Consider the following 16963-nt stretch of genomic DNA (forward strand, 5'->3'; position numbering starts at 1 on the left):
TGTGTGGTATAATAAGGGTTAATCGTACGTTCCTTCTCTCCCTCACCTTGTGTGGTTTAATAAGGGTTAATCGCACGTTCCTTCGCTCCCTCACCTTGTGTATGTTATAATAAGGGTTAATCGTACGTTCCTTCGCTCCCTCACCTTGTGTGGGATAATAAGGGTTAATCGTACGTTCCTTCGCTCCCTCACCTTGTGTGGTATAATAAGGGTTAATCGTACGTTCCTTCGCTCCCTCACCTTGTGTGTGGGATAATAAGGGTTAATCGTACGTTCCTTCGCTCCCTCACCTTGTGTGTGGGATAATAAGGGTTAATTGCACATTCCTTCGCTTCCTCACCTTGTGTGGTATAATAAGGGTTAATCGTACGTTCCTTCGCTCCCTCACCTTGTGTGTGGTATAATAAGGGTTAATCGTACGTTCCTTCTCTCCCTCACCTTGTGTGTGGTATAATAAGGGTTAATCGTACGTTCCTTCTCTCCCTCACCTTGTGTTTGGTATAATAAGGGTTAATCGTACGTTCCTTCTCTCCCTCACCTTGTGTGGTATAATAAGGGTTAATCGTACGTTCCTTCTCTCCCTCACCTTCTGTGGTATAATAAGGGTTAATTGTACGTTCCTTCTCTCCATCACCTTGTGTGGTATAATAAGGGTTAATCGTACGTTCCTTCTCTCCATCACCTTGTGTGTGGTATAATAAGGGTTAATCGTACGTTCCTTCTCTCCCTCACCTTGTGTGGTTTAATAAGGGTTAATCGTACGTTCCTTTGCTCCCTCACCTTGTGTATGTTATAATAAGGGTTAATCGTACGTTCCTTCGCTCCCTCACCTTGTGTGGGATAATAAGGGTTAATCGTACGTTCCTTCGCTCCCTCACCTTGTGTGGTATAATAAGGGTTAATCGTACGTTCCTTCGCTCCCTCACCTTGTGTGTGGGATAATAAGGGTTAATTGCACATTCCTTCGCTTCCTCACCTTGTGTGGTATAATAAGGGTTAATCGTACGTTCCTTCGCTCCCTCACCTTGTGTGTGGTATAATAAGGGTTAATCGTACGTTCCTTCTCTCCCTCACCTTGTGTTTGGTATAATAAGGGTTAATCGTACGTTCCTTCTCTCCCTCACCTTGTGTGGTATAATAAGGGTTAATCGTACGTTCCTTCTCTCCATCACCTTGTGTGTGGTATAATAAGGGTTAATCGTACGTTCCTTCTCTCCCTCATCTTGTGTGGTATAATAACGGTTAATTGCACGTTCCTTCGCTCCCTCACCTTGTGTGTGGTATAATAAGGGTTAATCGTACGTTCCTTCGCTTCCTCACCTTCTGTGGTATAATAAGGGTTAATTGTACGTTCCTTCTCTCCATCACCTTGTGTGGTATAATAAGGGTTAATCGTACGTTCCTTCTCTCCATCACCTTGTGTGTGGTATAATAAGGGTTAATCGTACGTTCCTTCTCTCCCTCACCTTGTGTGGTTTAATAAGGGTTAATCGTACGTTCCTTCGCTCCCTCACCTTGTGTATGTTATAATAAGGGTTAATCGTACGTTCCTTCGCTCCCTCACCTTGTGTGGGATAATAAGGGTTAATCGTACGTTCCTTCGCTCCCTCACCTTGTGTGGTATAATAAGGGTTAATTGCACATTCCTTCGCTCCTTCACCTTGTGTGGTATAATAAGGGTTAATCGTACGTTCCTTCGCTCCCTCACCTTGTGTGGTATAATAAGGGTTAATCGTACGTTCCTTCTCTCCATCACCTTGTGTGTGGTATAATAAGGGTTAATCGTACGTTCCTTCTCTCCCTCATCTTGTGTGGTATAATAACGGTTAATTGCACGTTCCTTCGCTCCCTCACCTTGTGTGTGGTATAATAAGGGTTAATCGTACGTTCCTTCGCTTCCTCACCTTCTGTGGTATAATAAGGGTTAATTGTACGTTCCTTCTCTCCATCACCTTGTGTGGTATAATAAGGGTTAATCGTACGTTCCTTCTCTCCATCACCTTGTGTGTGGTATAATAAGGGTTAATTGCACGTTCCTTCTCTCCCTCACCTTGTGTGGTATAATAAGGGTTAATCGTACGTTCCTTCGCTCCATCACCTTGTGTGTGGTATAATAAGGGTTAATCGTACGTTCCTTCGCTCCCTCACCTTGTGTTTGGTATAATAAGGGTTAATCGTACGTTCCTTCGCTCCCTCACCTTGTGTGTGGGATAATAAGGGTTAATCGTACGTTCCTTCTCTCCTGGCCCCAGCTTGGCTCCCTCATTAAGGTGAATGGCTTACAACGTTACATGCAGATACTGTATGGAGTTGCGCTCATTAGACGCATCACTTAATATGAAAGGGATTAATGGGGTTTAGTTGTTAATCACTTTGCACTAATCCGCCAGACACCTATTAAACAGGCCGCTCCTACCCCTGTCCTATTGTTACTAGGCAACACCTGTATATCAGCTCTGCTTAACAATGTGATTAGTGGACATATACAGATGTGATGTGACACCGCGGCCGCCTACGGGCCCTGCACAATCACTCCCAACATCCGCAGCCATTACACAGCTCTCAGTAGGAAAAGAGTCAGCGTCACTCTACTTCATCTCAGATTCATTCACTTGCAATACTAGGCACAGCCTGACGACAAAAGTGGCGCTGTTTGTGGAAATAGAAAAAGCTTTGGATACAGTCACTCAGGACATCATACATCACAGGTAAAGTGCTGTAATAGTGTCGGTAGCGGTAATGGTATCCCAGCACGGGCGAACAGCACCAGATTATTGCATTCGGTAGAACTGGTTGGAATTGCCCTTACTTTCATGGGCAACCATATAAATACCAAGATCAGGGGACAGTAATAACATCATGTGCAAGATATCAGGGCTATAGGAGATCTATAAATGTCATCATTATTATAGGTTATCAATCGTATCACATATACAAAGAAGGAGAAGTCTGGTCTCAGTTTATTGTTTTATAGAGTTAATGCCATATGGTACAGCAAATATTCACAAATTTGGCAATAAATTAAACTTAGAACCAGATTTTATGTAATGCATTTAAAAAGCTGAAGTGTATATACATTAATTACCCTATATTTATCTGGAGATCTTGCCTGCATTATACCCCAGAGCTGCACTCACTATTCTGCTGGTGCAGTCACTGTGTACATACATTACATTACTTATCCTGTACTGATCCTGAGTTACATATTGTATTATACCCCAGAGCTGCACTCACTATTCTGCTGGTACAGTCACTGTGTACATACATTACATTACTTATCCTGTACTGATCCTGAGTTACATCCTGTATTATACTCCAGAGCTGCACTCACTATTCTGCTGGTACAGTCACTGTGTACATACATTACATTACTTATCCTGTACTGATCCTGAGTTACATCCTGTATTATACTCCAGAGCTGCACTCACTATTCTGCTGGTACAGTCACTGTGTACATACATTACATTACTTATCCTGTACTGATCCTGAGTTACATATTGTATTATACTCCAGAGCTGCGCTCACTATTCTGCTGGTACAGTCACTGTGTACATACATTACATTACTTATCCTGTACTGATCCTGAGTTACATCCTGTATTATACTCCAGAGCTGCACTCACTATTCTGCTGGTACAGTCACTGTGTACATACATTACATTACTTATCCTGTACTGATCCTGAGTTACATATTGTATTATACTCCAGAGCTGCGCTCACTATTCTGCTGGTACAGTCACTGTGTACATACATTACATTACTTATCCTGTACTGATCCTGAGTTACATCCTGTATTATACTCCAGAGCTGCACTCACTATTCTGCTGGTACAGTCACTGTGTACATACATTACATTACTTATCCTGTACTGATCCTGAGTTACATCCTGTATTATACTCCAGAGCTGCACTCACTATTCTGCTGGTACAGTCACTGCGTACATACATTACTTATCCTGTACTGATCCTGAGTTACATCCTGTATTATACTCCAGAGCTGCGCTCACTATTCTGCTGGTACAGTCACTGCGTACATACATTACTTATCCTGTACTGATCCTGAGTTACATCCTGTATTATACTCCAGAGCTGCGCTCACTATTCTGCTGGTGCAGTCACTGTGTACATACATTACATTACTTATCCTATATTATACCCCAGAGCTGCGCTCACTATTCTGCTGGTGCAGTCACTGTGTACATACATTATATATATATACATTTCGGCTTTATGACGGTTTCCTCCATGATAACAGCAGTTTTGTCACTTGGGCTCGAAACCCCTTTAAATGATGATTAAAGGAGTTGTATAGGATTACAAAGGCTACTTTCTTCCTTAAACAGCGCCACACCTGTCCTATATATGGTATTACAGCTCCGTAATTAGGGTTGCGATGCAATACCACGTACACCCTGTGGTCTGATGTGGCACTGTTTTTGATAGTAAGCAGCCAGTAATCCTGGACATCCCCTTTAAGACACTTATTATGACAGTTTACAGCTTAGTGCGACATGACAATTCCCACAGAGTCCTGATCGGAGAGTTGTCGGCCTCACTTCCTCCATTGTCTGACCTCCACGGGTCCTCCCACCACTACATCACATTGCATTTCTCTTCAGCCGCCTGCTTTATCTCTGTGAACGTCGCTGATGCCTTTTCCTTAATTTGATCCATGTCCATATTTGGAATATTTTGGATTTGACCAAGGATGGAGCCTTTCTCCTCCTCCTCATCTTGATCTGCGACCACCATTTTCTGGAGGTCCTCAGGTAGGTCTATGTCATCTCCCGCCATCTGGATCTGATTATCATCCTTCTCACTCTATGGGAAATAGCAGAGTATTAAAGATAACAAAGACCATACCATAAATGAGGGGAGGCATTTTTTTTTTAATTGGCTGCTGCTTATTGGATTATTCCAAAAAGTAGCGGCCAATATTTCACCCACCCATCCCTTCACCTATTCAATCTGGCCTTCGCTTGGACATCTGGTGAAGCATGGAGGCAGAAGCGAAGGCCAGAGATGATCAGTGAGTAAAACTTGTGTGGCACCAGGAGAGGTGAGTAAAAACATTGGTTATACATAGCTCCCCTGGACACCTGGTGGCCCCCAACGTCTTCTTCAGGCCTCCATATAATGTCACGGGCCACCAGGGTATGTGATATCAGACCGAGGCCAGAAGACCCCTGAATAGGATATCAGGGAGTGTCAGACACTACAAAAATGTTGAGAAGAGGTGAGGTGAGTATAAATGTTTTTTTTTTATTTTTACTCAATTCTCCCCAACCTCCCCCTATTATACTCTGGGGTCTGAGGATACCCCAGAGTATAGTAATGCTTTGTGGGTGACAATCATGAACCCCAAACATTTCAGGTTTGGGTCGACTCTGTGGGCCAAATAAAGGGATTTTTTGATCTGCAAATGGGGGCATGACCTACAATTTTAATTAGGGGGCCCCATAGCGAAACCAAATTAGGGTGGGGGGAGGAAAATTACAAAATATCCTTGTCAAAACTTCAAAACATGCAACATGGTCAGAGTTTTTGCAATGCTCCTTATAACTTTTTTTGTCCTCAAAATTTTGCCAAAATTTTTCCATGAATCGTGGATTTCCTGGTGAGCCCTGACCAATGTAACCCCATACCTGTGGTAATCTGTATTTTTCTCTTAGGTGCACCCGCACGGTCGCTCTCTCCGCTTTCCTCTGTACAAACTTGGCATCTCGTTCCATCCTGAAACATAAACAATATTGTTAAATTAGTGTAGTAAGATCCTTACGGAAATATCCATATGGAAGCCTAATATCTATATACACGTATGTCAGTATATTCTGTAAGATGTGTAAGTTCAGATTGCCTAGCAACCGCTGTCTTCTCATCTGGGTGACCACCATTTGAGTAGGCCAGAAAGAGGGACAGTATATGTGGCAAATTTAGCTCCACCCACTTTTCCATTGACCCTCCCACCTGCTCTCATCCATTTTTCCATGTGCCCCCACACAGTATAATCCTCCTATAGTCACCGTAACAAATATATGCCCCCACATTATAATGTCCCTCTCCAATTACCCCACAGTATGAAGTCTCTCTTCTGGTGCCCCAGTTTAAACTGGGGGAAACTAGAGGGGACATTAAATTGGAGCAGCTGAGGGGGGGAGATTAACCAGTGGGGGTAGTTGCATGGGGACATTAAATTGTGGACTGCTGGAGGGGGACATAAAACTGTGAGGTTAGCTGGAGGGTGACATTAAACTGGGGAAAATTAGAGGCAGACATGTCCCCCTCAAACGACCCCCATGATTTAATGTCCCGCTCTAACTGCCCCTAGTTAATGTTCCTCTTCATCTGGCCCCAGTTTAATGCCCCCCTTCATCTGCCCCCAGTTAATGTTCCTCTTCATCTGCCCCCAGTTTAATGCCCCCCTTCAGCTGCACCCAGTTTAATGTCCTCTTTTCATCTGCCCGTATTTAATGCCCCCTTTCATCTGCCGCCAATTTAATGTCCCCTTTTCACCTGCCACCAGTTTAATTTTCCCCCTCTATTTGCCCCCAAAGTTTAACATAATAAAAACACTGATACTCACCTCTCCTCGCTCCCCAGCTGCTCTGGATCCAGGACTGTTCCACTGAATCCGGGATGGTTGGGAAGTATGGTATGTGTAGCTCCAGGGGGTAGCAGCCTCTACCGAGTCCTGGACCCTGAAAGGACCCCAAAGGTCCCTCTGTTACACAAAATACACCACTATTCTGAATGGTAAATGGGGGACAGAGGCCCTGCAACAGATTTTGCGTTGAGAACCAGGAGCTTCGAGTTGTGTATGTAAAGAAGTGTTCATAGATGTTCTGTCAATATCTGTACAGTGCCATAGCAAATTTACCATCAGCCACTTCCATTTTGGCTCTGCTCATTTTTCTTTGTTCCTTCATACAGTATAACACTCGTATAGTGGCCCAATACATCACTGTGTATATAACCCTGTACTATGACATCACTGTGTGTATTATCCTGTACTGTGACATCACCGTGTGTATTATCTCTGTACTGTGACATCACTGTGTGTATTATCCTGTACTGTGACATCACTGTGTGTATTATCCTGTACTGTGACATCACCGTGTGTATTATCCCTGTACTGTGACATCACTGTGTGTATTATCCTGTACTGTGACATCACCGTGTGTATTATCTCTGTACTGTGACATCACGGTGTGTATTATCTCTGTACTGTGACATCACTGTGTGTATTATCCCTGTACTGTGACATCACTGTGTGTATTATCCCTGTACTGTGACATCACTATGTGTATTATCTCTGTACTGTGACATCACTGTGTGTATTATCCTGTACTGTGACATCACTGTGTGTATTATCTCTGTACTGTGACATCACTGTGTGTATTATCCTGTACTGTGACATCACTGTGTGTATTATCTCTGTACTGTGACATCACGGTGTGTATTATCTCTGTACTGTGACATCACGGTGTGTATTATCTCTGTACTGTGACATCACTGTGTGTATTATCCTGTACTGTGACATCACGGTGTGTATTATCTCTGTACTGTGACATCACGGTGTGTATTATCTCTGTACTGTGACATCACTGTGTGTATTATCCCTGTACTGTGACATCACTGTGTGTATTATCCCTGTACTGTGACATCACTATGTGTATTATCTCTGTACTGTGACATCACTGTGTGTATTATCCTGTACTGTGACATCACTGTGTGTATTATCTCTGTACTGTGACATCACTGTGTGTATTATCCTGTACTGTGACATCACTGTGTGTGTTATCCCTGTACTGTGACATCACTGTGTGTATTATCCCTGTACTGTGACATCACTGTGTGTATTATCCCTGTACTGTGACATCACTGTGTGTATTATCTCTGTACTGTGACATCACTGTGTGTATTATCCCTGTACTGTGACATCACTGTGTGTATTATCCTGTACTATGACATCACTGTGTGTATTATCTCTGTACTGTGACATCACTGTGTGTATTATCCCTGTACTGTGACATCACTGTGTATATTATCTCTGTACTGTGACATCACTGTGTGTATTATCCTGTACTGTGACATCACTGTGTGTATTATCCCTGTACTGTGACATCACCGTGTGTATTATCCCTGTACTGTGACATCACCGTGTGTATTATCCTGTACTGTGACATCACCGTGTGTATTATCCTGTACTGTGACATCACCGTGTGCATTATCCCTGTACTGTGACATCACCATGTGCATTATCTCTGTACTGTGACATCACTGTGTATATAACCCTGTACTGTGACATCACTGCGTGTATTATCCCTGTACTGTGACATCACTGCGTGTATTATCCCTGTACTGTGACATCACTGCGTGTATTATCCCTGTACTGTGACATCACTGCGTGTATTATCCCTGTACTGTGACATCACTGCGTGTATTATCCCTGTACTGTGACATCACTGCGTGTATTATCCCTGTACTGTGACATCACTGCGTGTATTATCTCTGTACTGTGACATCACGGTGTGTATTATCCTGTACTGTGACATCACTGTGTGTATTATCCCTGTACTGTGACATCACTGTGTGTATTACCCCTGTACTATGACATCACTGTATTATCCCTGTACTGTGACATCACTGTGTGTATTATCCCTGTACTGTGACATCACTGTGTGTATTATCCCTGTACTGTGACATCACTGTGTGTATTATCCCTGTACTGTGACATCACTGTGTGTATTATCTCTGTACTGTGACATCACTGTGTGTATTATCCCTGTACTGTGACATCACTGTGTGTATTATCCCTGTACTGTGACATCACTGCGTGTATTATCCCTGTACTGTGACATCACTGCGTGTATTATCCCTGTACTTGTGACATCACTGCGTGTATTATCCTGTACTGTGACATCACTGCGTGTATTATCCTGTACTGTGACATCACTGCGTGTATTATCTCTGTACTGTGACATCACCGTGTGTATTATCCCTGTACTGTGACATCACCGTGTGTATTATCCCTGTACTGTGACATCACCGTGTGTATTATCTCTGTACTGTGACATCACTGTGTGTATTATCTCTGTACTGTGACATCACTGTGTGTATTATCCTGTACTGTGACATCACTGTGTGTATTATCCCTGTACTGTGACATCACTATGTGTATTATCTCTGTACTGTGACATCACTGTGTATATAACCCTGTACTGTGACATCACTGTGTGTATTATCCTGTACTGTGACATCACTGCGTGTATTATCCTGTACTGTGACATCACTGCGTGTATTATCCTGTACTGTGACATCACTGCGTGTATTATCCTGTACTGTGACATCACTGCGTGTATTATCTCTGTACTGTGACATCACTGCGTGTATTATCTCTGTACTGTGACATCACTGCGTGTATTATCCCTGTACTGTGACATCACTGTGTGTATTATCTCTGTACTGTGACATCACGGTGTGTATTATCCTGTACTGTGACATCACTGTGTGTATTATCCCTGTACTGTGACATCACTGTGTGTATTATCCCTGTACTGTGACATCACTGTGTGTATTATCCCTGTACTGTGACATCACTGTGTGTATTATCTCTGTACTGTGACATCACTGTGTGTATTATCCCTGTACTGTGACATCACTGTGTGTATTATCCCTGTACTGTGACATCACTGTGTGTATTATCCCTGTACTGTGACATCACTGTGTGTATTATCCCTGTACTGTGACATCACTGTGTGTATTATCCCTGTACTGTGACATCACTGTGTGTATTATCTCTGTACTGTGACATCACTGTGTGTATTATCCCTGTATTGTGACATTACTGTGTGTATTATTCATGTATATGTTTTGTTTTCTCCACTTTCACTCACATTTTACACTTGGTCGCTGGAATATAAAACATGCTGCAAAAAAACAACCAAACAAAAAAAACTGCCAAAAAATACTCAATGTTTCAAAGTTTATATTTACTTTAAATATTAGTATCATCTTGGCAGAGGCTCCTCAGCATTTCTCAACTATTAAGAAGTTAAGTACTAGTACAGATTACGCTGCAGTCAGTGTGTGTCTGTGTGTACAGTGCCCAGGTCATGTTTAACTGTCTGCTCAGTTTTTATTTGCACAAAGTTACAGGTTATGCCAAGAGAATAGAGCGCGCGTGATCGGCTGCTGCTCTGGATTCTACATGATGATAATATATAACATTGTGGTCACCTTGGCTTGGTGTTTATAGAAATAAAATTACATTTATTCATCTAATAATCTATCGTATATTTGGTTTTCTATCTATCTATCTACAGTGTTGGTCAAAAGTATTGGCACCCCTGCAGTTCTGTCAGATAATACTCACTTTCTTCCAGGAAATGATTGCAAGTACAAATTCTTTGGTATTATTATCTTCATTTATTTTGTCTTCAATGGAAAACCACAAAAAGAATTGTCAAAAAGCCAAATTGGATATAATTCCACAGCAAACATAAAAAAGGGGGTGGACAAAAGTATTGGCACTGTTTGAAAAATCTTGTGATGCTTCTCTAATTTGTGTAATTAACAGCACCTGTTACTTACCTGAGGCACCTAACAGGTGGTAGCAATAACTAAATCACACTTGCAGCCAGTTGAAATGGATTAAAGTTGACTCAACCTCTGTCCTGTGTCCTTGTGTGTACCACATTGAGCATGGAGAAAAGAAAGAAGACCAAAGAACTGTCTGAGAACTTGAGAAGCAAAATTGTGAGGAAGCCTGAGCAATCTCAAGGCTACAAGTCCATCTCCAAAGACCTGAATGTTCCTGTGTCTACCGTGCGCAGTGTCATCAAGTAGTGTAAAGCCCATGGCACTGTGGCTAACCTCCCTAGATGTGGACGGAAAAGAAAAACTGACGAGAGATTTCAACGCAAGATTGTGCGGATGGTGGATAAAGAACCTCGACTAACATCCAAACAAGTTCAAGCTGCCCTGCAGTCCGAGGGTACAACAGTGTCACCCCGTACTATCCAGTGTCAGCGTCTGAATGAGAAGGGACTGTATGGTAGGAGACCCAGGAAGACCCCACTTCTTACCCAGAGACAGAAAAAAGCCAGGCTGGAGTTTGCCAAAACTTACCTGAGAAAGCCAAAACCGTTCTGGAAGAATGTTCTCTGGTCAGATGAGACAAAAGTAGGAAAAGGCCTCAACATAGAGTTTACAGGGAAAAAAGAGGCCTTCAAAAGAAAAGAAGACGCCCCCTACAGTCAGACATGGCGGAGGTTCCCTGATGTTTTGGGGTTGCTTTGCTGCCTCTGGCACTGGACTGCTTGACCGTGTGCATGGCATTATGAAGTCTGAAGACGACCAACACATTGTGCAGCATAATGTAGGGCCCAGTGTGAGAAAGCTGGGTCTCCCTCAGAGGTCAGGGGTCTTCCAGCAGGACAAGGACCCAAAACACACTTCAGGTCAGCACTAGAAAATGGTGGTGAGAGAAAGCCCTGGAGACTTGTAAAGTGGCAGCAATGAGTCCAGCCCTGAATCCCATAGAACACCTGTGGGGGAGGGGAGATCTCTTGGGGGCAGTTTGGAGAAGCCCACCTTCACATCTCAGGGGGGACCGCGAGCAGTTTGCCAAAGAAGAATGGTCTAAGATTCCAGCAGAGCCTTGTGAGAAACTCATTGCTGGTTAGCGGAAGCGGTTGTGCGCAGTTATTGTGTCTAAAGGTTGTGCTACCAAGTATTAGGCTGAGGGCGCCAATACTTCTGTCCGGCCCATTTTTGGAGTCTTGTGTAAAATGATCAATGATTTGACTTTTTTTTTCATTCTCTTTTGTGTTTTTTCATTACAAGCAAAATAAATGAAGATATTACCAAAGAGTTTGTGCTACAAGAAACTGAGTATTATCTGACAGAATTGCAGGGGGGCCAATACTTTTGGCCAACACTCTATCTATCTATCTATCTATCTATCTATCTATCTATCTATCTATCTATCTATCATGGATCAGCGATGGTGAAATCCAGGGCCCCACAGGTGTAACTATAATTTAGAGAAGGAACCAAAAAGCTACATTTCTCCTATAGACAATCAATACTATAAAGTTAGTGAACCCTTCATGTCACACCTCTGCCCAATGTCTGGGATGGTCTGGTATTGTATGGTCACCATGTGCGTCTCATAGAAGGGGGTCTGGAGTATTAACTAGTCATAGTAAGAATAATCACAAGAAGGAGGATTAGGACAACGGGAAACCAACCTAACGGGAGAAGCATCTAAGTCGCAATAATCATATTACACATGATCTAATATCATGAGCCAAAGTCCGAGATCCCTTAGTGATGTGTAGACACTACTAGCTGCATATACTTCTAGATGTAATGCCAATGGGGGCTATGACCACCCAAGTACTCACACGTGTCGGGTACCTGACACCCACATTATAGGCTTATATAAACCAACAGGCTTACGTATAGGGCTTCTCCGTTGATTTTGGTTTTCCCATCTCTATGGTCGGCCCATCAGACTTTTCTACCTCTCTTGACCTGGAGCTTGTCCATGGAGGAGGTACGAGTACATAGAACCCAATACCCCATTCTTTGTCCATGAATAAACCTGTTAACCCACTAAGGTGACTTCATGGGAATGATACCACTTTCGGAACTTACACCCCCCCTGGCCCCTCCACCAGCTGGGCCCTATAACAGTGTTACATCCTAAACTTCGCCCATTAGCGTGTACTCAAAAATTATCATATAGACCCAGTAGATCACAAGTCATAGGAAGGGTTAACGTATTAGGACGCGCATTGAATTATCCAGTAGAAATTATACAAGCTAGCTTTCTGAGGGTAGTGGGTTTTCACAAGGTCGCACCCAATTGGTAAATCCCACCCCTTTCAGGGGGTGTCATGACTAGGGTTGAGTCAATCGGTCCGGATCAATCCAGATTCAATCCAAGTCTGTGTGTGTGTGGGGTTGACAAAACCAAACAAATATGGATTTGTCTAAGACAAACTAAAATGCCCGTGAGTAGATGATAGTGAGACCACCGCCGCTATAATGCAGTGGTGGTCCTGCTATCACAGCCATGACTGAATTCCATTGTGGCAGCCAGTCTTCTGTGATAGTAGCGGTGGTCCCGTTATCATCTATCACTGTGCTATGACCCCAATTTTTTATTTTTTTACTATCCCTGTACTGTGACATCATAGTATGACAGCAGATGATAGTGAGACCACTGCCGCTATAATGCAGTGGTGGTCCTGCTATCACAGCCATGACTGAATTCCATTGTGGCAGCCATTCTTCTGTGATAGTAGTGGTGGTTCCGTTATCATCTATCACTGTGCTATAACCCCAATTTTTTTTTTAACTATCCCTGTACTGTGACATCATAGTATGTCATGATAGCGGACCACCGCTGCTATTGTGAGTAGTGGTCGCACTACCACAGAAGATCCAATGTCCGAACCCGAAACTAAACAAATCTTGAGGGTTCACGTGACGTTAGTCATGACCTTTTGCCACTTTATGACATAATCAGCACAGAGCGATGATATGATCGGGAGCCTGAGAGATGCAGAAGTGTTCCGACCGGTCCCGGACATTCACCCACTCTTTTTCGGCAGAGTCTGCCCCCATTCCAGGCGTGTCTCTTTTAGTAAATAGAACGATCAATTCTGGATCCTCTTTTGCCCCAGCTCTATCTTTTGTTGTTCCTCTGTTATTCCTCCTGATAAATTAACAACTGGGCGATACCATTCCCCTTGTGAAGGGGGAAGAGTGACCTTGCACATTCTGGCACTGTATGCTCTGATTGGTTACTGTCAGATTGTGCAAGGCCTCCCCCCCCCTCCCCCAACTAGTAACAACAAGTCATATATTGCTAGGAGGAATAACAGAGGAACGACACAACACAGAGTTAAAAGTAAAGCTGCTACAGAATTGGTATTACGCAGGGGAATACACTTGCTACTAAAATATACACGTCACGTCACGATTATTTGGCACGTTTACCTACGGAACACATCAGGATATCACCAAGTGACAAACTCAGCTCTGCATGTAACCCGAATAGCAAATTTTTGTAAATTTTTGCGATCCTTTCCAACCATCCAGATAACATAGACTTGCAGCACGTCCAAAAGGAACTACAATAATTGTTCCGATGTAGCAGAGCTGACGTTTCGAAATTTACAAGAAATTCTAACATGGCCGAGCTCAGCTACACCGGACAACCATGACCCTTGTCTACGTAGACGGTTCCTACTCACTTCTCTTCCACCAGTTGCCTCTGATATTCCTCATACTCTTCCCTGGTCATCCCTTGAGCGGCAGCCGGGTCCGACGCGTCTCCAGTTTCTTTCTTCTCCTCGCCGGAGTCTCCAAAGCCAAAACTCTTCATCTGGCTGCCCACCATGCTCTTGATTAAGAACGCCATGTCGCTGCCCGTCCGAGCATACAACGCCCGGTTAGAAGAGGAATCGTGTGTATAGCGTCAGGCAGGGGAGCTGTGTGCAGCAGTAGCAGCTGGTCAAGGGCACACTGTTACCGGGAACTATATGCCAAAAATGGTTTGTCAGCCATAATCTGGATTAGCGGGTGAACCGCTCCGGACCGAGGCAGATGGTTCAGATTACTTCAAAAATCATTAGATGCAGCTGCCTACTTTCCATAATAATACCTTAAGCTAATTTCCAATCAAAGTGTATGATATAGGAGAAGGAAACGGAAGATACAAAAATATACATCAATTTACAGAATAGAAATTCAAATTTTTTTTTATTTGAATTTTTGAAAATTTTTAATTTTCATTGCAAAAAAAAAAAAAAAAAAAAAAAAAAAATCACAAAAAATAAAACATCCTTGACTCGTCCTCTACTGAGTTGTTAAAATTCCCTATAGCGGTTTCTTACATGGAATTGTACACGGGTCTGCAGTATGGTGGGTTTTTTGTAGGACATGATGATAACCCCGACAATAAGGGACAAATATGTCGAATTTTATTGCTGGTACTGTATATGGCCATGGGCAAGCAGGGTTGGTTTATAGGGAAGGACATATAACAGGATGCCCACCATGACGGGCCCCCACTACCAACCCTGCCCAGATCTGTTCTTCTATGTCAGCCATGTTGGATTGGGTTGTCCATTGGGTACATTTGTATGCTCCGGGGTCCATCCAATTTTCAGCTTCTTACGAGCCCTTTTTCCCCAGAACCTGGAGGCCCCTATTTACATAAGTGGTATACATACCCCGACCTCTAGGGGCGTAACTAGGAATGACTCAGGACCTCACACAGTAGGACGCCCTTTTTACCGATATGGCATGTTGCGCCCTTTATGGGGAACCCTCTATATGCCAAAATGGAGTGACTTCAGACTGTTACCTATGGGATTCGTTCAGTAATTAACGGCCAATATTGACTCACCCATCCCCGCTCCTGCTTACTGCCCCCCCCCCCTTAAATTAATGGCCAGCCCATGGCCAAAAATGTCCTGCGTGGGTGTGGACAGACGCCAATAAACCATTCGATGGACAACTTTGACCGCAGCTCCCAATGAGGAGACCAATTTGTGCCAAAATCGACGAGTCACCCTAACCTTAAGAAAAACGTGGCGGAACGCAATCAGATCACAGCCGCGACATGTAACCTTTCCTTTAGGTCGCCCATATGTACTATATGGGTAGCCAAGCAATAAATGGTAATCCCATGTACCGATTCTGTCACGTTTCGTGACCGTGGGCAATATCACCGGACAGCCCTGATGACCATTCATGGGCAACCTCAACCTGGGTTGTCCTGTGATGCGAAGGGGTTTCTGCCCTCATAGTTCAGGACTAGGGTTCAGCCGATCTTGAGATTTCAGGATCGATTTTAAAATCCGATTTCCGATCATTTTCCAGCTGATCCCGATCGTGAAATTTGCTCGATTGTCTATGGGGATCCGATCTGTCCCGATCGCTCAACCCCAATTGTATATTATACACTCACCGGCCACTTTATTAGGTACACCATGCTAGTAACGGGTTGGACCCCCTTTTGCCTTCAGAACTGCCTCAATTCTTCGTGGCATAGATACAACAAGGTGCTGGAAGCATTCCTCAGAGATTTTGGTCCATATTGACATGATGGCATCACACAGTTGCCGCAGATTTGTCGGCTGCACATCCATGATGCGAATCTCCCGTTCCACCACATCCCAAAGATGCTCCTCTATTGGATTGAGATCTGGTGACTGTGGAGGCCATTGGAGTACAGTGAACTCATTGTCATGTTCAAGAAACCAGTCTGAGATGATTCCAGCTTTATGACATGGCATTGCATTATCCTGCTGAAAGTAGCCATCAGATGTTGGGTACATTGTGGTCATAAAGGGATGGACATGGTCAGCAACAATACTCAGGTAGGCTTTGGCGTTGCAACGATGCTCAATTGGTACCAAGGGGCCCAAAGAGTGCCAAGAAAATATTCCCCACACCATGACACCACCAGCCTGAACCGTTGATACAAGGCAGGATGGATCCATGCTTTCATGTTGTTGACGCCAAATTCTGACCCTACCATCCGAATGTCGCAGCAGAAATCGAGACTCATCAGACCAGGCAACGTTTTTCCAATCTTCAATTGTCCAATTTCGATGAGCTTGTGCAAATTGTAGCCTCAGTTTCCTGTTCTTAGCTGAAAGGAGTGGCACCCGGTGTGGTCTTCTGCTGCTGTAGCCCATCTGCCTCAAAGTTCGACGTACTGTGCGGCGTTCAGAGATGCTCTTCTGGCTACCTTGGTTGTAACGGGTGGCTATTTGAGTCACTGTTGCCTTTCTATCAGCTCGAACCAGTCTGGCCATTCTCCTCTGACCTCTGGCAACAACAACGCATTTCCGCCCACAGAACTGCCGCTCACTGGATGTTTTTTCTTTTTCGGACCATTCTCTGTAAACCCTAGAGATGGTTGTGCGTGAAAATCCC

The 16963-nt window shown here is 43.7% G+C and overlaps 1 protein-coding gene across 1 annotated transcript; it reads right to left on the bottom strand.

The window, feature by feature from the left end:
- Window positions 1–4378: 4378 nt before the first annotated feature.
- Window positions 4379–14552, bottom strand: CPLX4 (complexin 4). Its single transcript, XM_075268799.1, has 3 exons — window positions 14269–14552; window positions 5644–5731; window positions 4379–4819 (listed from the first exon to the last, which is right to left on the bottom strand). The coding sequence occupies exons 1-3, from the start codon at window positions 14433–14435 to the stop codon at window positions 4592–4594; spliced, it is 483 nt and encodes a 160-aa protein (XP_075124900.1). The 5' UTR covers window positions 14436–14552; the 3' UTR covers window positions 4379–4591.
- Window positions 14553–16963: the final 2411 nt, after the last annotated feature.

This window comes from Leptodactylus fuscus, chromosome 1 (assembly GCF_031893055.1).
Source record: "Leptodactylus fuscus isolate aLepFus1 chromosome 1, aLepFus1.hap2, whole genome shotgun sequence".
Lineage (NCBI taxonomy): Eukaryota > Metazoa > Chordata > Amphibia > Anura > Leptodactylidae > Leptodactylus > Leptodactylus fuscus.